The following is a 22586-nucleotide window of genomic DNA, read 5'->3' as shown; positions in this document are numbered from 1 at the left end:
CGTTGTTATGGCCATCAAATACAATGGAATTTAATTCTGGCAGAAATGTAAATGTATACACGGCAGGTTTTCGCTCTTTTGTATTTATTACTTTGTCTAGGTAACAAAATGGCTTCAAAAATGAAAAGTGCAAATCCAACCTGAAGCTGGGCAACAATCTAATGTCTATTGGGGCCTCCCCACAGATGTCTGATAAAAGAAGAAAGAATGTGTATGGGCAGAGTAAGAAATCAAACAATCAATAGCTGTCGGACAAATGATCATTCGACAGACGGCTATATCTCCCGACTCTCCATCCACATTAGGCTCGGCTGAATGTGTATGTATTCTATGGGGAGAGCAGAGAAAGCCGCTGCCAGCAGACACTTCAGATGGAGGCTTATCTTCCAGGAGAACAAAATGATTGGGCAAAAATATTCACATCATCTGTCAGGGGAGAGTTGGGAGCTCCCCATACACATTAGAGTGTCGGCTGAACCCACCATTCTTAGCAGGTTCAGCCAATAAAAGACTAATGTGTGTAGCAGAGGTAAGCCAGAGGTGCCCGACACCAACTTATCCCTCTCTCCTCATTAAAATAAATACGTACCTTGCCAGGTCAAGATCGGTCATGCACTAATTCTCATGGCGGCTATCTCATGTCCATAGCCACCTTAAAAGCACCCTGTATGCAACACAACAAGTCTATAATACCAAAGTCAGATTTTTTTTTTTCTGTTTTTGTTTTAATTTAAAAAAACAAAAAGGGAATGCAAATAAAGGCATGTGACAACAGCGGAGACTACATAGGGAGGGAGTGACAACAATAACGTTCATTCAGATCATCAAGAGGTATCCATGGTATCCCCTTCTGCAGGAAAAATAAATAAAAAGGGACAATTTCAGCTCGTCAGGAACCTGAATACATGACAATATTATGAAAGTATCTACATTCTTGCAGTGGGTGAATACATGCAGGTGCACAGTCCTGCTCTCCCTGTAAGGAACCTCAATATATTGTAATGGCATTTAGAGCATTTCCCTCTTCGAGATTCCAGAAACAAATGGTTACCAAGTCAGGACTTTGTTAGGGGCTAAGCTTCCCTACTGGCTATGAAGCTTTAGTCACACAGAGATTAGATGTTTTCTGAAGCTGTTCTGTCAAGGGTTTTCATTCGTTGTTTTTCATAGTTTTAAAAGCGCTTGGTGCAGTTTTGCCCCTTTTTGTGCAAAATCTTAGAGAAATGTCCACAGCTTTGTCATTTTTTTTTAAAACACAATGAAAACATAGCAAAGACGTACAATATGCACGAAACAACAGGTGGCCAAACAGCTATTTGTCCTAACTCCACCATAAACATGGAAGGACACCACTGTTTTATATGTATACCTAAGCTTAGGAAAGGGTAACCATGTGAGACTGGAAGATCAGTATCCACTTGGTGGTGTAGACTGCGCAGTGGTAGGCCTCATTCACATTAACTATTGTCTATCAGTACTTGCCAGCCAAAACCCGGAGAGGAACACAACAGTTTAATGAACAGACTTCCACCTCTTTCGTGTTGTGGACCCCTCCTGGCTTTAGCTTACAAAATATGATGACGATGGATTAACACAACCGAGGCCTTAGTGTGCTGCCACACTTTGGCATGCCAGGGTACTGCAGCTCAGCTCCCATTCAAGTGAATGGAAGCTGAGCTTCAGTACACTGGAGTCAGAAACTATACTTGTCTACATCCACACATTGTTATTTTACAGCACTGCAGCAGCCTGAAACAGCTGATCAGAGGGGGTTCAAGTTGTTGAACCGCCACTGATCTGATATTGAGGACCTATCCTGAGCGCCATCCTACACGCTCCTCTTCAAAATGTCTAAGGTCATGAACAAGGTCTGGGTTGCACTAAAACGTTGGCCAATGACTAAATACAACTTTTTCTGGATGGATAAAATATAACAAAATAAAATTAGTTTATACAAAAGAAATTTGAGTGCCGTGGTTTGTTCTAAATTTATGAAGATTTAACATACTACATTCTCGAGGTGTGCCGTTCAAATCTCTTGTTCAAACTATCCTGAAGGCAGACCATCATTATCTATAGCCCAGAAAGCCATTGATCAACTGATCTTGCAGACTTTAGGCTGAGGAATTGCCAACAATCTAATGCAAATGTGGATATCCCACCAACTGTCATCAGACCTTAGCAATCAGTGAAAACCAGCATTATTTCAAATGCCAGGGTCAGGAGAGAATGGTACGTTAATACACAGTCCGAGTCAGTTTGAGGAATCCTATTCTCCTATAAATGCATTCATCACATCACCATTACATCTTATCTGAAACACTCACTCATTTCATTGAACATGAAAGCATCCTGGTATTCTTTCATGTACTGTGTTGATCGAGATTCATCAAGGAAAAGAGAGTAAACACGCTTTATGTCATCCACCTGAACATCATTCCCCTGAAAAAGAACCAACATCCAGTTACTGACGTAACCTAAAGGTAATACACACCTCACTCCTGAATTGTTACGCTCTCTATTGTACCTTGTTACAGCCATTTTTCAATTTGCTTTATTGCTACTAAAGGGGTTCTCCAAGATTTAGTACAATCAGACAGGACGCAGGATGCAATGTAGAAAACCTTTAAAATGTTCCATTGCTCCCATGTCACTGCTTAAATCTATGCTGAGCCTGTACTGATGAGATCACATTCATCGGTCCATTACTGGTACACCAAAGCACGGCCTCAGCAGTCACATGTGTAATATTGGCACAACACCACTGTGTCCAGTGACTGGATCAGTGCTTCAGACTAAAAAAATAAAAAAAAATAACCAGGAGCTATTGGCTCCCAACCTAAAAAAATGTAGTAGCCAAATTACATTTTTTAGTCGCCAAATTTAAAATGCATATACCGTTTAAAAAAAAAAAAAAAAAAAAAAAAAAAAAAAAGGACTTGAAGATGAGACGCAGGTCACAGTAGTGAGCCAGCACTACATATAGGAGAATACAGCACCACATACCTTTCACATCCAGTGATATCTTCTGGGGGACACGGTGACTAAAAATGGTGAATTGCGCGGTTTTGAGTGTTTTTTTTTTTTCTGTTACGGCCTTCACAGAGCGGAAATATTTTTTTATATTTTAATAGCTCACACTTTCTGACGTGGCGATATGTAAAATGTTTATTCTTTATTGTTTGTAAATTTTATATGTAAAATTGGCAAAGGGGGTGACAAACTATTATTTTTTTATTTTTTTTACTTTTTATTTAATAACTATTTCCCCCCTTAGGGACTATAACCTTGATCTTTTCATCCCTTATCCTATTCCCCCTGATAGAGCTCTATCAGGGTGAATAGGATCTCGCACATCTCCCTGCTGCCCTGGGCTTTGTGCACACAGCAGCAGGGAGCTGAACATGGCAGCCAGGACTTCAGTAGTGTCCTGGCTGCCATGGTAATGATCTGAGCCCCAGCAGTTAACATTCAGAGCAGGGAGGAGGAGACGCCAGTGTCTCTCCTTCTCCCTGACAGCAGCACTGTCCAATCGCAGCTCAGAGCCGGGGAGGTTTTTTTTATCGCTGGCTCTGAGCTGCGATTGGACAGCGCTGCCGTCAGGGAGGAGAAACACTGGTGTCTCCTCCTCCGAATGTTGAAAATACCAGGCCACAGCGGAAGAATGGAGCGGCGCCCAGGAATAATAGTAAGTGCACTTAGATCCCTGGGCGCTACTCTGTGTAGCCTGCTACTTAGTTCATATTCTTTGGACCCGTGAAAGGTCCTCTTTAACTCATTTATACAAGTGTCGGCAACGGTATCACAGACCCGGCACCTGGCCTCAATAACAGGGCAGGCGATCTGCGGCAATTAACCCCTCAGATGTGGCACCTGAGGGGTTAATTGCCGCTGATCGCATGCCCTGTTATTGATACCGCTGCCGACACTTGTTTTAATATGTTTTACATTCATTGGTGGCGCAGTGGCCACAGCTCCTCCCAGCTATCTCTCCACTGATGGTAGTGGCGGTCGCGTCACAGTGGAGAGGGAGGGACTCCTTCCTTCTCCACTGTGCTAGTGAAAAGAACGTAGGCTGCGCAGGAGGACGGCGATACAGTCGAAAAAGTCTTGTCGCCATCTGCAAATTTGAAGGAGCATTGGCGATTGTTTTGGTCGCCATCTGGAGCCCTGTGGATGCAGCAGTCACTGGATAGAGGAAATGCATGTGAGTGCTGCAGGCACTACAGGGTTCGGAGCAGTAAAATGGGACAGTTTAAAGCTGTGTAGCATTTTGTTTTTAAATTTTACACCGTTCTCTGCCATATTTTACAAAATCCTGGAGAACAAAATCTACTTGTTTGTGGTTGTACACAGGCCGTGCTTCTATATATGTATTGTACAGCACCATTAAATACAAGAATGTGATCTCAATAATTACCAATTATAAATAATGGAACTATAAGAAGGATATGACTGTAGAGTATTTAACAGAAGTAAAGAGATTTTTTCATACATACAAGTAAGGTCTCTTGCACACGACCATATGGCTATTTTAGTATTTTGCGGGTCACAAAAAACACAGATGACGTCCATGTGCATTCCGTTTTTTGCGGAACGTAACAGCTGGCCCCTGATAGAATAGTACTATCCCTGTCCGTTAGGTGGACAATAATAGGACATGTTCTATCTTTGAACAGAACGGAAAAATGGACTGCATACAGAGTACATTCCGTTTTTTTTTTTGGTGGACCCATTCAAATGAATGGTTCCATATACGGGGAACCATATACGGGGAAAAAAAAAACGGTCGTGTGGATGAGGCCTAAATCATAAAGTTTTCTATCACAATAAGTGAAGGCATAGCATTGGGATTTGCCCTCAGTTTCTCACTGGTGGGGGCCGACATAGGACCCTCACCAATTCACATAATGCAGGGGCTGCAGTGATACAGCCCCCTTCACTCATCTTCCCCGCACAGCAACACTCCAATACAACAGTTACAATATCATCAAAAATTACATGTAATATATTAGTTGATTTTTTTTGTAATCAGTAAAAATATTAAAAAGGGCTTTTCCCGGATTTAAAGTGTAACTTTTTTTTGTAAAGTATAGGGGCAGTGATACTGACTATTTTTGTAATATACTTTAATTACTGAAATTGTACATTTCTGTTAGAAAAATAGCTCTGAAGTGGCCCATTTCTTGAATTAGCAGCGCTTCAAGTCTTCTATTGGACTTGTATATAACTGTCCCTATATAGTGAAGAATGTCAGGGTGATCGATCCTTACCAGTCAAATAGTCCAAGCTCTCGTCTGAGTGCTGACGCTTCTTCATACTATACCAAGCACAATGATGAACATTGTGTTCTTGCTATTGCAGCTCATTCACATAAATGGGATAGAGCTGAAGAAAGAGCATGTGACCGAATAACTAATCAGAAAGCATGCCATGGGTTTGGACCGCCTGTAATTAGATATTTTTGACCTACTGGCAATATTTAAGTCCCAGAAAACCCTTTAACCTGCTACACTTTAAGGTGAACACATGCAGCTGTCTGTGCGAGCAAAGCACTTCCCCTGTGATGAGGAGCCTGGGCCAAAGAAAGAACACAAGGTGTCGGATGTGATATGTGCCTCACCTTCCTCTTCCTGCAGACGAGGCTTGCAGCAGTGATGAGTTGTATTGAGTATCTCAGAGAGGTCTCCAAGCCAATTCTTGTTAATACAGTAGAAGCGTCTTCACTCATGTCCACGTCTTCCTCTTCACACCTGAATTAGAGCATCCATCATTACAACACTGCACAAACCCCTGACATTACTCTATAAATTCCATCATCTATGTAGTGCCAACACAGCAATGTCAGCAACTGCCTGCGCTGGAAACCGGAGAAAACCACAGAAACACAGGGAGAAGATACAAAGTCCATGCAGATGTTGTCTTTGTTCAGATTTGAACCCAAGACATCAGCATTGCACATACTCCAGTAACATCATTTTCATGTGGCCACATGCCATGCTTACTAGTATCCCCGAGTGGTTGATGACCACTGATTGAGTGCACATACTGGTCCAACAGCTTGTACACCTAGACCAACAGGTGTCCATCGGCGCTAGATAGGCAGGTGATTGGAGTACTGCTTTTTATTTTGTTTTTGCACCTCTTTTCTTTCTTTTACAACTACCGGACAACCCCTTTAAATTTCAAAACCAAACTCAGCCCAGGAATGGCAGAAGGGACTTACCTGATCTTTAGGATCTGTTTTGTTTCCTTCTCATTATATGGTGAAGTGGAGATAATCAGTAACCGATCCAATAAATCAATAGGGATACCATGCGGACTCTGGTAATTTGTACCACGGATCCTGGGGAGGAAAAAAAAAAAAAAAAAAAAAAAAAGGTCTGCAGTATAGCACACAACTGTAAAAAGGTGAAAATGTGTTAACATTTCAGACATTTATGGCATAAGCACAGGATACACCGTAAAGGTCTAATAGATGACGATGCCTACTCTGAGACCCCACATATTTCTAAACGGGCCTATCCCACCTGGATACAATGGCCAGGGGTGGTAGGAACTGTGGAAACGGAGGAATGGACTGTGCCCCATCTGTCTCCTCACAGTGCTTACATTGTATAGCAGCTATGCTTGGTACTGCAGCTCTGTCACATACACTTGAATGGGACTGGACTTTGCCTAGGCCAAGTGACTGATTAACGTGATGATCACTGGCCTCACAGCAGCACCGCGGCCTTCTCAAACCACAGATTGGCAGTAGTCCCGGATGTCAGACCCCACTGAACAGTTGCAAAACTTTGCTTTACTTTTATTTTACTGTTACTTTTTTGCTGACTGGCTAACACTCTTCCCATATAATTCGCGTAGGAACTTACCTTGTGATTCCCCTGTTGGTGGCCATAATGAGAACTGGAGCCATGTCACTTTCCAAAGCCCGATTCAAGAAAGAAAAACACTCAATATCCAACATGTGAACTTCATCAATGAACAGCACCTAAGGAGGACATTGAGGAAAATCTATGAGGACACCGAAGCTCACCCAATTCAAATTGGCACATGTGACTAAGCAGCAAGTGTCGGCAGAATGACTATTTGTCTCCTCACCCCTGGGATAATCTCAGCCTTTCCTTCCTCTCGCCATTCTGCCACCTTCGCATTAATCTGCTCTCGGACCTCAGATTTGATTTCTCCCGTATCACCTGCATTTTAAAAGAAGAGCTATGGTAAGGCTGTGTTTTTGCTCTAAATATTGCGCTCAAGTTAGAAAATTACATCTTTGGGAGTAACTTTTAAGTTTACCTTAAGTTTACTTAAATTCAATTTTACACATTAATCACAAAATGCACATACAAATTAATTCAAAAAAATGTAAAAAGTTCTCTTTAGTTCAGTGTGCAGATGCCCGATGTAACGGTTTTGTAATGCGCGATATTGTGCACATTTTGCTTTTGCATTTGTTCAATAAAAAGAGTTTATTAGTCAAAGTTTGTTAGTCAATTACGAACTACACCAATCATACTCATAGGACCCCATTCACCCAAAGTGTTCAAGACTGTCCTTTGACCTCTACTGGGCTGGTAAGTGTGTGAAATTATATATATATATATATATATATATATATATATATACACACATACAGTGGAGGAAATAATTATTTGACCCCTCACTGATTTTGTAAGTTTGTCCAATGACAAAGAAATGAAAAGTCTCAGAACAGTATCATTTCAATGGTAGGTTTATTGTAACAGTGGCAGATAGCACATCAAAAGGAAAATCGAAAAAATAACTTTAAATAAAAGATAGCAACTGATTTGCATTTCATTGAGTGAAATAAGTATTTGAACCCTCTAACAAAAAAAGACTTAATACTTGGTGGAAAAACCCTTGTTTGCAAGCACAGAGGTCAAACGTTTCTTGTAATTGATGACCAAGTTTGCGCACATTTTAGGAGGAATGTTGGTCCACTCCTCTTTGCAGATCATCTCTAAATCCCTAAGGTTTCGAGGCTGTCTCTGTGCAACTCTGAGCTTGAGCTCCCTCCATAGGTTTTCGATTGGATTAAGGTCCGGAGACTGACTAGGCCACTCCATGACCTTAATGTGCTTCTTCTTGAGCCACTCCTTTGTTGCCTTTGCTGTATGTTTTGGGTCATTGTCGTGCTGGAACACCCATCCACGACCCATTTTCAGTTTCCTGGCAGAGGGAAGGAGGTTGTCGCTCAGGATTTCACGATACATGGCTCCGTCCATTTTCCCGTTTATGCGAATAAGTTGTCCTGTGCCCTTAGCAGAAAAACACCCCCAAAGCAAAATGTTTCCACCCCCATGCTTGACGGTGGGGACGGTGTTTTGGGGGTCATAGGCAGCATTTTTCTTCCTCCAAACACAGCGAGTTGAGTTAATGCCAAAGAGCTCTATTTTGGTCTCATCAGACCACAGCACCTTCTCCCAGTCACTCTCTGAATCATTCAGGTGTTCATTGGCAAACTTCAGACGGGCCTGCACATGTGCCTTCCTGAGCAGGGGGACCTTGCGAGCCCTGCAGGATTTTAATCCATTGCGGTGTAATGTGTTTCCAATGGTTTTCTTGGTGACTGTGGTCCCTGCTAATTTGAGGTCATTAACTAACTCCTCCCGTGTAGTTCTAGGATGCTTTTTCACCTTTCTCAGAACCATTGACACCCCACGAGGTGAGATCTTGCGTGGAGCCCCAGAGCGAGGTCGATTGATGGTCATTTTGTGCTCCTTCCATTTTCGAACAATCGCACCAACAGTTGTCACCTTCTCTCCCAGCTTCTTGCTAATGGTTTTGTAGCCCATTCCAGCCTTGTGCAGGTCTACAATTTTGTCTCTGACATCCTTGGACAGCTCTTTGGTCTTTCCCATGTTGGAGAGTTTGGAGTCTGCTTGATTGATTGATTCTGTGGACAGGTGTCTTTTATACAGGTGACTAGTTAAGACAGGTGTCCTTAATGAGGGTGACTAATTGAGTAGAAGTGTCTAACCACTCTGTGGGAGCCAGAACTCTTAATGGTTGGTAGGGGTTCAAATACTTATTTCACTCAATGAAATGCAAATCAGTTGCTATCTTTTATTTAAAGTTATTTTTTCGATTTTCCTTTTGATGTGCTATCTGCCACTGTTACAATAAACCTACCATTGAAATGATACTGTTCTGAGACTTTTCATTTCTTTGTCATTGGACAAACTTACAAAATCAGTGAGGGGTCAAATAATTATTTCCGCCACTGTATATATATACACATATATATATACACACACACATATATATATATATATATATATATATATATATATATATACACATACATATACACACACACCTTTTTTTTTCTTCTTTTTTTTACATGGGAGCCTATGGGCAATTTAGACTTTTACAGATCACATCTCACCACCTATGCACTTGACCCAATCCCATCCCACCTCATCCCTAACCTCACCACAGTGTTTATCCCAGCCCTAACTCATCTCTTCAACCTATCACTAACCTCTGGTGTCTTCCCCTCTCCTTTTAAACATGCTACCATTACATCCATCCTCAAAAAGCCTTCACTTGACGCATCTTCTTTGTCCAGTTATCGCCCCATATCACTTCTTCCGTATGCCTCAAAGCTTTCATTCTGAACGGTCCTCTCACCTCTCCTCCTGCTCCCTCTTTGACTGGCTTCCGACCCCACCACTCAACTGAGATTGCCCTTACCAAAGTCACCAATGACCTACTAACAGCCAAAACCAGAGAACATTACTCTGTCCTCCTTCTCCTTGACCTGACCTCTGCCTTTGACACTGTCGACCACTCCTTTTAGTTACAAACTCTCTTGCCATCACTGACCTGGCCCTCTCCTGGATCACATCATACCTCACAGACCGGATATTTAGCATCTCCCACCACCTCGTCTCATCCCCTCTCTGTTGGTGCCCCGCAAAGCTCTATCCTAGGACCCCTGCTCTTCTCCATCTACAGTTTTGGCCTGGGACATCTCAGAGTCCCATGGCTTTCATTATCACTCTTATGCTGACGACACAAATCTACCTCTCTGGTCACCACCTTATTATCCAGAATCCCACAATGTATATCTTCCATATCATCCTTCTCATCATATTCCCCCCCCATCTTGCTCAACTCCCCCAACAGACCTATCTATCATGATCACTGGATGCACACCCTCCCCAGTCAATTAAGTCTGCTGCCTTGGAGTGACCTTGGATTCTGCCCTCTCCTGACAGCACACCCAAGCCCTTTCCACCACCTGCCACCTCCAACTCAAAAACATCTCCCACATCCGCTGTTTCCTTAACTTTGAATCTGTGAAAAAGCTTGTACATGCCCTCATCTCCGTCCCCATTGACTTATGTTGTGTGCCAGGATGGATCCGTTTGGCTCAGTTTCGTCAAGCGGATGGCAAAACGCAGCAGGCAGTGTTTTGGTGTCCACCTCCAGAGCCGAATGGAGACAGAACGGAGGCAAACTGATGCATTCTGAGCAGATCCTTTTCCATTCAGAATGCATTAGGCCAAAACTGATCCGTTTTGGACCGCTTGTGAGAGCCCATGACGGATCTCACAAACTGAAAGCCAAAACGCTATTGTGAAAGTAGCCTAAATTCTGTAGGGAGAAAGTATTAAAATCGAAGTATTTGAACGAATCGACTTCAGATCTATGATTTGAAGCTCGATTCGCTCAAGCCTAATACAGAGCTTGATAGGCAGTATCACACGAGAAAGTCTTTGACAAGGCAACAGTAGACTGCAGGGCAGATGATAGACTTAGAGACACAGGTACAGTGAACAGTATTGTACATGATCGGCTTACATACATACCAGGGGTGTTAGGAGCCCATTAAAAGAATTTTAATTTTGGCACCAGACAACCTCTTTAACATAAAAGCCTCATTTTAAACTATAGATCATTTTCCAATAACACATTCCCTTTTACATGCAGCAAAATGAATAGCTGCCTGCAGTTTCCCCCAGCAATAACAATCAAAAATTCAAACGATCAACAGAAATAAAATTATTTAGGGAAAAACACATTAACCAAATTATTCAAGAGTCTGGAAAAAGAAGGCATATACTAAACAATGGTAATGCCTCATTCACATGTCAGTGATTTCCAGCCAAACCAGGTACGGCTCTAAACACCGAACTGGTGCAGATCTTTCCCTTATAACTGATGTCTGTGGTTATGGCTCACAATCACTGACCAAAACACTGAGGCTTAAAGCTGTACACACAAATGAAATAGCCGTCAGCGGAACGAGGGTTCAACGAACAGGTATTTCTCCTGACCACACACTGTCAGCTCAACTGGAAGGCACTGCCAACCGCTTATCTCCCCGAGAACAAAAGGATCGGGCAGCTGAAATCCCACAGCTCCAGACATCTTGCCCCATACACATTAGATCGCTGGACAGTTCAGCGGAAATTGGCGGTTCTGACCGATGTAAGGTGGAAGATCATACATGAAAGTACATTTAATTTTGTATGCCGTATAGATAGAACTTCTATTCTACCGAGTTTGCAGATTTATATGAGAAAAGCTTGTACGTTCCAGCACCAAGTATGTATGTAAGCAGATACAAGAATAATGTGATACAATCCAGTTGTGACAATGCCTTAAAGCGTAAGATAATAGTCAGTATATACCCTTTATATAAAGACAACTAATAAAGAAAATGGAGAGATCACATGGCAGGTAAGACCCACCTGAGAAAAGGGCAAGGAATCCTTGTGTTCTGCTATTTATTACATCGATTTCATGCAGTGACACTGTATGCACCACTTCCTTCCGTTTTTGGAGCTCACCATCAGGACACTGCACAAACTTTGTCTGGGGTAGAGGAAGGTTGCAATTAGATCTGATTTAGAAAAACTAGTTTCAAATACTACTTTAGGTGATTCGGATAAATAATCAGAGAGATAAATAAAGTTCATGTCTCTATTAGCAGATAGTGGCTACATATAGCTGTCATGTCTGTGTATTAGGGCTCATTTACATGACCCTGTGACCGGCTGTGTGACCGGCTGTGTAAATCTCATATTGCAGCGTAGACCCATTAACTTGGTTCAGGATCCACAATACACCGCAAAAGATAGGACCTGTCTTTTTTATAAATATATATATATAATTCTTTATAGATTTTCCCAATTATACAAAATAAACCTCTCTTGAGGACACGTCCTGTCTTTTGCAGTGCGGAGTCACGGACCAAAAAGCCCATGGAAGCGCTCCCGATCTGTGCCTCCGCTCCGCACCACGCCGTATCTTGAGGATTGTGGACCCATTCAAGTCAATGAGTCCGGATCCGTGAAACAGAATTCATACGGCCAGTGCGGAACCGTTGTGTGAACGGACCATTATACAGATGAGCCAGGGAATTTACCTAAAGTGCCACCGCACGCGAATTAAACATTTGCTACCATGTCCCCTCCACCCCACCCCAGCAAGGTGATACCTTGTGGCCACCTTTTCAACACGAAACCTTTATAACATAGAGACTGTTCATGGTAGACAACCCTTCTAATGTATGTCTTCCGCAGAAAACCTTCAAGAAATCCTATCATTAAATGGTTGTACCTGGGATCCCATGGCATCATAATCCCTCGCCCTTGTGAAGGCACGGCCCAATTTTGTGATTTTGCCTGTTGCTTTATCAATGGTTATGACATCTCTAAATTGGAAAAAAGTGAAATAGGTAAGATGCCAGATTTCCCAAACATATGACCGCAGACTGTATAGAAAATAAAAACCCAAAGTATATCAAGCGAGTTCTTCGGACAAGTGTTATCCTCTAAAGCAAGCATTTTATAAAGCTACCCTTTCTCCAACCCCACCACACAAAAATGTACAGCAAAGATGTGGCACAGGTTGTTATTCTGGAATATTGTCAGCAACACAGGAACCTCCACAATCCGTCACCAAGAAACTTGCCGAATGAGACTGGATTGCCTAAAATGGCCAACCCCTTTAATCTGTAATGATGCTGAACTACAATCAAACCTAAAACAAAGTGTCTTTGTAGCATTTAACTTTTCCATCTTACCCAGCCTGGACCTTTTCTTTTGTCAATGATTCAATCATCTTTGTGCCCAGGTCATAAATGGTTTCCATCTCTGTTGTTTTCAAGGTCAGTTTACCTACTTTGGCGCCCTTAAAGTGGAAATGATATGATATTGTCTGAATAAATGGTAAAAGCTGTACAGAACAAGCTTTAAAGTGTACATAACCTTTCAACAACTTTAGCATTAATGAATAGTACACTGTGTGTACGAGGAATAACACTATTTCTGGCCATTATATCCCTTGTATCTGGCATTTTTTAGCAGTGTTCGGCTTTCCAAGCTGAATGTCTAGTTTGCAGTTCTCCCAGACATGGTGGGTCGAGACCGGTTTCCATCCACTGCACAGAGAAAACAGAGGAGAATCTGCTTCCTAACCTTCTCTTACTCACTCAGAAGCACCCCAAGGATCATGGAGGACATTAAAAAAAGGTAGTGACCAGTATGGTTGTGAATAAAGCAAGTTTATATCTCAGCCCATGTAGTTGCATCAGGCTGCTTGTCTGTGTGTGCTCCTTCTTACTCCTCCTCTCTAAATAGACTTGCATTGACCTGTAATATGATCCCTCTGTAAACTGCTACGATCTTGCATGGGTTTAACTAGAATCTCTCACCCGCTTTTCACTAATATAACCACCTGCAGTGGCCAGCAGTACATAGTAACACCATCCTGAACATTCCTGTTTGTCACCAGGGTGTGCCCAGAAAAAGAAATATTATCCATATGCAAATAGAATCCAAAGTGCCCAGGTGGGCGGGCTTTCCTTTTGCCAAAGTGCTCAAGTCCTCCTCTTTTTCCTGATGTCTGCTCCTCCCATCTCCCTTGATGTCACAGCACTTCCTTTCCAAAACTCATGCAGGCGCCCTCCGATACTCTTCCGGCACCTGTGCGCTGCCTTTCCTTTTCTGGGCTATTGCCCCAGGAATCTGTTTTACGCAGGGCGATAATGGGCATCAGAGGGTGCCCAAGTGAGATATCCAAACGCTGTGACGCCAGAGAAAGAAGGCTTTGGAGGTTAGGTGGGAGCAAACATGGGGGAAAAGAAGTGGGCTTGGGCACTTTGAAAATGAAAGTACGCCCACCTGGGCACATTGGATTTCATTTGCATATGGAAAAAAGTTTTTTTCTGGGCATTCACTGCACATCCTGATGACAAACAGGTATGTTCAGAAGGGTGTTATCATGTACTGCTGATCACTGCAGGTACTAAGGTACTGGTTATGGGAATTGGGAGGATTAGGCCAGGCATGCTCAACCTGCGGCCCTCCAGCTGTTGTAAAACTACAACTCCCACAATGCCTTGCTGTAGGCTGTTCGGGCATGCTGGGAGTTGCAGTTTTGCAACAGCTGGAGGGCCAGAGGTTGAGCATGGCTGGGCTAGGAAAACAGTTGATAACATGAGAACCAGACTTTTTTCACTGATAAGACATATCCCAAAGTGTCTTATGGGTGATCGTACTAATGATTTATGCAAAGTTGTGTGTCCATTTAAGGCTACATGCACACGACCGTGCCGTTTTTGGCGGGGCGGGGCGGAACGGAACAGGCGGCCCATTGTAGACATGCCTATTCTTGTCTGCAAAAAACGGACAAGAATAGGACATGCTATTTTTTCTTTTTTTTTTTTGCGTGGCCACGGAACGGTGCAACAGATGCAGACAGAACACTGAGTGCTGTCCGCATCTTTTGCGGACCCATTGAAATGAATGGTTCCACATCCGAGCCGCCGTTTTGAACCCAAACAACGGCCGTGTGCATGAGGCCTAAAACAAAAGCAGCTATTACAAGCCGCCAGAAAAAAAAAAAAAAACACAACATTGCAAACATGACAATTCTCACGAGATACCTATACACTGGGACATTGCAGCCTTCAATTGAAGGAATATGTCGAGAGACTCTCATGGCACATACAAAGGCTCAAAACGCACTGTAAACAGAGCCTTAGAGGAATATTTAGTATGTACAGCACATTCAATGGACTTTCCTTTTTTTTTGTCCATCGTCAATGTATTTGCAGTCTAAACACAACCAGCTCCTTATAAACTGGTTACAACACATGCAGACTATACATAATGTGGTGGGCGGTTTCATATCAAAAGTGAAAAATAGGAAATAAAAATAATAACTTACTGTTCCTGTAGCTGGTCTGTCAATTTGCACCTCTACAACTTCTCCTTCAATTATCTCAGTTTCCTCTCTGGGTAAAAAGAAACATTTAATGAATATAATATATAAGAGTATGGTGTATGGGATATTACCTAAAATGTGCTAGCAAAGTCTGCAGAAATGCCAAGAAAACAGCTGAATTATAGTAGTGAGGAGAAAGCGGCTACAAATATTGACAAGGATACTTAAAGGGGTTGTCTCATCATGGACAATGGGGGCATATTGCTAGGATATGCCCCCATTGTCTTATAGGTGCGGGTCCCACCGCTGGGACCCACACCTATATGGAGAATGGAGCCCCGCAAGGTGGCTGAAAGACTCTGGTCCAGCCACCACCAAGCCGGCTCCCCATAGAAGTGAATGGGAGCGTACCGCGCATGACTGGCCACCGCTCCTATTCATTTCTAGGGGGCCGACGGAAATAGCCAAGCCAGCGCTTGGCTATTTTCGCTGGCCCAGTAGAAAATGAATGGAGGGCAGCTGGCATGCACAGTGCACCCTCCTTCACTTGCGGGGCTCCATTCTCGATATAGGTGTGGGACCCAGCGGTGGGACCCGCAACTATAAGACAATGGGGGCATATCCTAGCGATATGCCCCCATTGTCCATGATGAGACAACCTCTTTAATGCTTGAGACTGGAGTTACTGCATACAGTAATGCTACTAGGCTAGGCCATCAATATCAGATCGGCAGGGGGCCAATACCCGGGACCCATGTCGATCAGCTGTATGAGGAGACGGCACACGCAGTGCACACGTGCCGTCTTCCTTTCCACTAATGTATATCTATGGGACAGCAGCAGCAGAGCAGGAAGAGAGATGGCACGTGTGCACTGTGCGCGCCGTCTCCCCTTACAGCTGATCAGCGGGGTGCCAGGTGTTGGACCCGATCTGATATTGATGATCTATTCTGAGGATAAGTCATCAATATTAAAAAGCCCGTTTAACTACTTTAATGCATGATGGGTTACCTGTAGAGGAGCTAGTCAGATAAATTGGTAAAGACAAACTGTGACCCGTTGTACCACTTACTTGATTCTGACTCCAATAGAACGACGAAAAGCTTGCGTCAAAGCCTCGGTTTTGCTCATTTCCAGAGAGAAGACCTCACTGCCAGAAATGGCAGTGAACGGAGTATCCGAGCCCAAGGCTTGAGCCATGCCTGTGCAGAATCAGAAGGATGATTATTCATAGACGGACTGGGAAGTCTAACTGCATGCAACCAGAGCTCGATCAGGATTTACTAGTAAATTATCCTTATACATGGGGCTGTCGGGTGGAACAGAAAAAGATTTCCTATCATCTAAACTCTAAATTGTCCAAGATTAGAAAAACTAAAAACATGGCTGCTTTCTTCCAGAAAAAACACCACTGCTGTCCATTGACTGGGTCTGGTATCACAGCTAGAGAGCGGGATTGAGCTGCAATACTAGACATAACCCATTGATGGGTGAACTGAGGTTCCAATAAAAAAGCAGCCACATCTTGAGAATTCTGGACAAACCCTTTAATGGCGTTTTCCAAGAAAATAAAGATGCAGCCAACATTATGGTGACTGCAGGCGCGTCAGGACGGTCAAAATGTTAAGCCGTTCAAGATAAGGTATCACCTATTTACCAGGTAGGTGATAAATGTATGATGGCTGGGGACACCCCCTGTACTGTGGCACCCTTTGATCACCAAAACGGATCTCGAAACCCCATTCCTTCACACCACATGACCTCTTTCTGGAGGTGATTGAACCAAGCAGCTAACTGAACAGAGCTGCGTCACAACTTACTGTGACAGATCTATGAGGCTGTGTGTAGCATGCAGATTGTGCAGCGGATTCACAGAGCTAGTTTACCTGCACATCCGCGACATTTCCATCCCACTACTCTGAAAGGCCATTAACACGGGCCGAGAATCAGCAAGATCATACGGTAATAGATCATTCATGCAGACACAAAATTAGTTTTTTTTTTTTACGGCAGTACATCGTGCTACGTAAACAGCTCCTGCTGCTGGCAAACAAGTCTGTATGGGGAACAGCGATGGCATACATACTGTGGAGTAGATCACCGCATGTAATAGCAGAGGTCTCCTTCTCTGACGAGCAGGCGATTGTCAGGAAGGAACGCTTCCTACCCGACAATCTGCTGCTGTTTTGTTCCGTGTAAAGGGACCTTTACAATGGCTATGGAGATCAGACGACTGTGTGCTTAATTTTATATACCTGTAAGTAATTGGCATGGCTGAAATGGTGAAGCCCACAAATTTGAAGAAATCCTTACATGGATTAATCCTGACCATGAGGCATATGGGCAATCAAATCATACATCAATAGCACGGCTGTAAACTAGTTCCTTACACGACGTCTTAATCAGATTACATGGAATGGTATAATGAACACATGTATTACCCATGGCAATCGCAGTCTTTCCGGTTCCGGGCTGTCCAGCTATTAGTACAGCACGTCCTGCGATCTTCCCCTCTTTGATCATCTCTAAGATAACCCCAGCTGCTCGGCGCGCTGCCAGCTGTCCAACCATGCCCTGCGATACCTGTAGATGAAGCACAAGTGGTGATTATTACATGGGAAACCCTCCACTACTGTAGTCATACACAACAGGGGCCAAGGCATAGTCTCCATCATGAGGGGGTGTGAAGCACTGCTCCGAGGGGAGATCACCTCCGTACACAGCACTGTATGGAATCCAACATAAAAACCACTGGGTGAAATTGGAGGCATACAGAGGTATAATAAAATGCCCCCTGTATGGGTGGGCCTATACAGTACCCTATAAAAAAAGGACATTACCTGCCGTGGTTCAAGAGCATCATCCAGCCCAAGCCCTCGGATGTGAGAATGAGCACCTAGAATCAGAACATTTTTACATTATAAAAGTCCAGCAGATTCATTCAATTTCTGTCCACACATACAATGTAATACATAAAAACCGATGCCTTCTCTGGGCACATGTCCTACGTAAAGCAGCAATCAGTGAGGTACAAACAACTTGTAGGTATGTGAAATGGAATTTCCCCCACAGTGCAGTACTACGGAGGCAAAGCCCCCTTCGGTGGACCTCCAAAGTGATTCCCTACCTTCTATATGAACTCTTACTATACGTCACCGCTGTCTGGGCCCCGCGACAATGGTAATGCCAAGGCTTTCGCTTTCCCTGTGGCACTACCAACTTAACCCCTAAGAATGTGAAGAATTCTGATTTTGCTTCTTCACATTGCAGCCGTCATAACCTTTTTTATTTTTTTGGCTGCTGCAGATGTATGAGGCTTTTTTTTTTATGTAGGACCGCCTATATTTTTTTTGCTACATGTACATGAGCAATTAACCCTTTCCTGACCTATGATGAAAAAGTATGACGTGGTTGGGTGCAATGTTAGCGGCAGGACTGGGGCTGTAATTTGAAAAAGTATGACGTGGTTGGGTGCAATGTTAGCGGCAGGACTGGGGCTGTAATTAGTGATGTCCGGATCATGAACGAATCGTTCTTTTGAACCGATTCAGTTCACTGATCCGGAAGAGTCGGTTCCTCTGACTGAGCTGATCCGAATGAAACGGCTCAGTCAGATCAGCATAGAGGCAGCAGCAGGCAGTGTAATAGGAGCCGACAGTGGACGCTAGCCCCGCCCCTCCCTCCAACCAATCAGAGGCAGCCAGCACTGACTCCCAGCACAGGGGGAGTCGCAGGGACTCAGAGAATCGTCTGAGTCTATTAGTTAAAAGAATCGAATGAGTCAGAGACTCATTTGATTCTTTGAGTTAAAAGAACCGTGAGTCACCGAGTCCCTGCCAGGCTCCCTGCAAGTCCGTCCGGGGGGAAGGGGGGCATTAATCTAGCATGTAGCAGAGCTGTGTGTGTACAGGGTGCATGCAGCAGTGTAGCATCATGCTACACTGCTACATGCACCCTGTACACACACAGCTCTGCTACATGCTGTAGCAGAACAGGAAGTCTGGTAGGGACTTGGTGACAATAACTATAGCCACTATATCACAGTCTGCTTCACTGCAGCAGAGCTGTGTTTGCCAGGAGCCAGTCCCTCCTGACCTTCGGTTCACTTGAGAGCCGACTCAGCAAGTGAACCGAAGATTCGATGAGCTGAGCATGCGCATTGATCTTCAGTTCACTTGCTTCTGCCGGCTCAGGAAGTGAACCGAAGATCCGATTCATGAATCGGTTCATTTGAATGAGCTGATTCAAATGAATCGATTCAGCTGAAAGATCCGAACTTCCCATCACTAGCTGTAATACACAGCTCCTCCTCCTGTGAAGCCACTTAGATCCCATGGTTTCTGGGGATGAGCAGATGGGATTGGAGGCATCATCAGGCACACCTCCCCCCACACCGACATGATTGTGGGGTCCCGATGGTTGCCATGGCAGCCAGAGAGCCTAACAATGGCCCTCATGTCTGCCATGTAAACAAACCTTTTAAAGGGGTTCTCTGGGATTTTGATATTAATGACCTATAATCAGGATAGATCATTAATATCAGACAGAAGGGAAGGGGAGTAACTTTCAGTACCCTAGCCGATCAGCTGCATGAAGAGGATGCGGTGCCCCATGGCAAGCGTAGGCCTCCTCTTTCCCATTCAAATAAATGAAGCTGAGCTACAATACCAAGCACAGCTGCTCTCAAATGGACAGCTCTGTGCTTAGTAAGATGCAAGGAGGCGGTTGTGCTCGCTGGGGTTCTGCGGTGTGCAGTGGTTTCCTAAAACGGAAGGTGCTCGTGAGTATACAACTGACAGGAATAATAAACTGCAGTACAGAAGTGATTGCATCAAAAGGTGTACAAGTCCCCTGGTGGGACTGAGTAAAAAAATTTAAAAAAAAAAAAGCTTCCACAGCAAAAATAAAATTTGGTGTCACACCCCAAAAAAAAGTACACAGTACACATAACAGGTATTACCACATCCACCCCCCCCCCCCCCACTATGAAAATGTCAAATTATATGTATCCCAAAATGGTGTCATTGAAATGGTAATTTGAAAAAAAGTATTCATTTTTATGACTTGAAAATGTGAGGATGAAAAATAGATTGTCAAGAAAGTTGTAAAGTGTAACAAGGGTAATGCAGTTTCTTAAAATTTCTTGTCATTTATTAAACTTGTGTGTTGCCCATAACACTCATCTAACGTTTCCCTATTAGTAAGAAGAAATCTCCCTGCTCCTCACACAAGTTTGGGTGTTGTCAGGGAGGAGCCTTGTTACTATGGATGCTGTGCTTGTTGTCGCCACGTTTCCTAGGCAACGACTCGCCACATTACCATACTGCACAGCACCAACTGCCCTGCACAAGGGTCGCATTACACAACTTACCGATCCTCTCAATCCTGGTGACATCCCGGACTTCTGGCACCTTGGTGGCCGTCTGAGAGAAAAGGACGCAGCGTTATCAGTAAAATGTAATACAAATACATGGTAGTTCTATGTGGGCTCTACATTAGCTGCAGCTACTTAAAGGGGGTTCCCATTAACATTTATCATGAGGCTGATCACACGGGGGTCCGGAGTTCCCTGTGTGGATGCTGACAGATACTGAATCGCTGTACTCCGTAGTCCCACAGCTATTGGGGAAGTGGTCACAAATGCCAAGGATCATATATGTCCTCACTTCTATCGATGTCTATAAAACTACAACTCCTAGCATTGCCTGATAGCCTGCAGCTGGAGATTGCTACCACCTGCATGTACAGCCATTAAGATGAATGGGATTCCAGTGAAATACACAAGCCCCACATTACAACACTGAGCCAATTAAAGGGGTATTTCCTTCTTGACGTTTAGACCGTCCGCTCGGGAGATGACATGTCCGACTAAAACCGATGTCGGAGGCAGGATCTGCACCTGTCCCGAGAACATGGTGAGAAAGAAAGGGCAACAGCGCTGTCCCGAGAACATGGTGAGAAAGAAAGGGCAACAGTGCATGTGGGGCCATTGCCGAAAATAAGCGTGTAAAAGTGCTCTGCTTTTTCAAAAAAGCCTCAGGGAAGTTAAAGGGGTATTCTGTTTATGTTATCTCCTACTAGATGGGTGGGGGTCATACCGGCTGTGCCGCCCCCATGAATGGCACGATCGGTTGTGCATGCACAGGGGCCACTCCATTTAATGTCTATGGGAGTTATAGTACAGCACTCCGCTATCTCCAGAGGGGCCGCACTGTGCATTTCATCAGGGCTCCACAGGGTACATGGGTCCCCATTCTCAAAACTGGTGGGGGGCCCTGCTGTAGGACCACCACAGATCCAATAGTTATCCCCATTCCAGGGATGCTCAACCTGTGGCCCTCCAGCTGTTGTAAATCTACAACTCCCACCATGCCCTTCTGTAGGCTGTCTGGGAATGATGGGAGTTGTAGTTTTGAAACAGCTGGAGGGCCGCAGGTTGAGCTATTCTTTAGGTAGGGGATAACTTAACACAACTGAAAAACCCCTTTAATGGAGAGAGCCACGCCAGCACGGCCTCCACTCTAGTCTCAGTCGGTCCCTGTGGATACGCCACTAAGCGCCCAGTTGGCAATACCCCTTAGATAAAGACGAGCGGAGATGTGTGCACTAAGTCCACAACACTAAGGCGACTGTAACCGGAGAATAAACCAGGTATCTTACATGGATCCATACTCCAGAGCTGCATTCACAAATCTGCAGGCTTCCTTGTGCATTAGGCCATATTCAACTGAAACTCCATCCACATGAGGGGGGAAGAAACTCAGCAACATGCTCCTCATCTTCCATGGAAGCAGTGGATTTAACCCTTTCAACACACAGGGCCAAGAATCGGCAGCACATGCAGATTTGGCTAGAGAACAGGTCCACCTTGTGGAGTTACTCCTATAGGAGCTCATCTGATTTCTAAAGGACCGGGGTCAGCAAACTTGTCAACGGTTTCCACTGTCAACCAGCAGAATTGTGAATGCAGCTCTGGGGCATATTGCAGGCTGTACATAAGCTGCTAGGTTACTCCATGCTTTCTCTAGGTCTTCCATGAACTACAAGGAGAAGCCAGGAGGACTTTCCCCTCCACAGAATAAAGGGAATGGATTCCCTGCCTTCTATGGAGTATGGCAGCATGAAGTGACATTCTCACGAGGAATACCGGCCCCTTCCGTGACTGCACGGCCCGCTGCTCTCTTACCGCCATGGTTGCCATGCTGCCGTTTCTCCCCACGACACAACCGCCAGAGACACGAATGGTGCAACCGTGATACTGCCCCGGCTAGGAAACAAACCCCAGCCTCCACGTTCCGCGTGAACACGCCCACTAGGGGAGGAGCCAGGTAACCGCCTAGACGGGGTGTGGAGGGGTAATGGCACTAGTAACATAGTGT

At 44.2% G+C, this 22586-nt stretch overlaps 1 protein-coding gene across 2 annotated transcripts; it reads right to left on the bottom strand.

Annotated features, from left to right (window-relative positions):
* Positions 1 to 427: 427 nt before the first annotated feature.
* RUVBL2 (RuvB like AAA ATPase 2) lies at positions 428 to 22497 on the bottom strand. 2 transcript variants are annotated; one of them, XM_044278141.1, is made up of 15 exons: positions 22394 to 22497; positions 20579 to 20630; positions 18048 to 18103; positions 17649 to 17790; positions 16280 to 16409; positions 15211 to 15277; positions 13064 to 13170; positions 12598 to 12691; positions 11727 to 11850; positions 7105 to 7199; positions 6876 to 6994; positions 6227 to 6346; positions 5624 to 5753; positions 2328 to 2442; positions 428 to 850 (listed from the first exon to the last, which is right to left on the bottom strand). In XM_044278141.1, the coding sequence occupies exons 1-15, from the start codon at positions 22406 to 22408 to the stop codon at positions 825 to 827; spliced, it is 1392 nt and encodes a 463-aa protein (XP_044134076.1). In that variant the 5' UTR covers positions 22409 to 22497; the 3' UTR covers positions 428 to 824. The 2 variants fall into 2 exon arrangements, with proteins under 2 accessions (XP_044134076.1, XP_044134077.1); XM_044278142.1 differs by having other exon boundaries at positions 20579 to 20631; positions 22404 to 22443.
* Between the last annotated feature and the right edge of the window lie 89 nt (positions 22498 to 22586).

Source organism: Bufo gargarizans, chromosome 2 (genome assembly GCF_014858855.1).
Source record: "Bufo gargarizans isolate SCDJY-AF-19 chromosome 2, ASM1485885v1, whole genome shotgun sequence".
Taxonomy (NCBI): Eukaryota; Metazoa; Chordata; class Amphibia; order Anura; family Bufonidae; genus Bufo; species Bufo gargarizans.
This window is presented reverse-complemented; position numbering and strand designations above follow the sequence as displayed.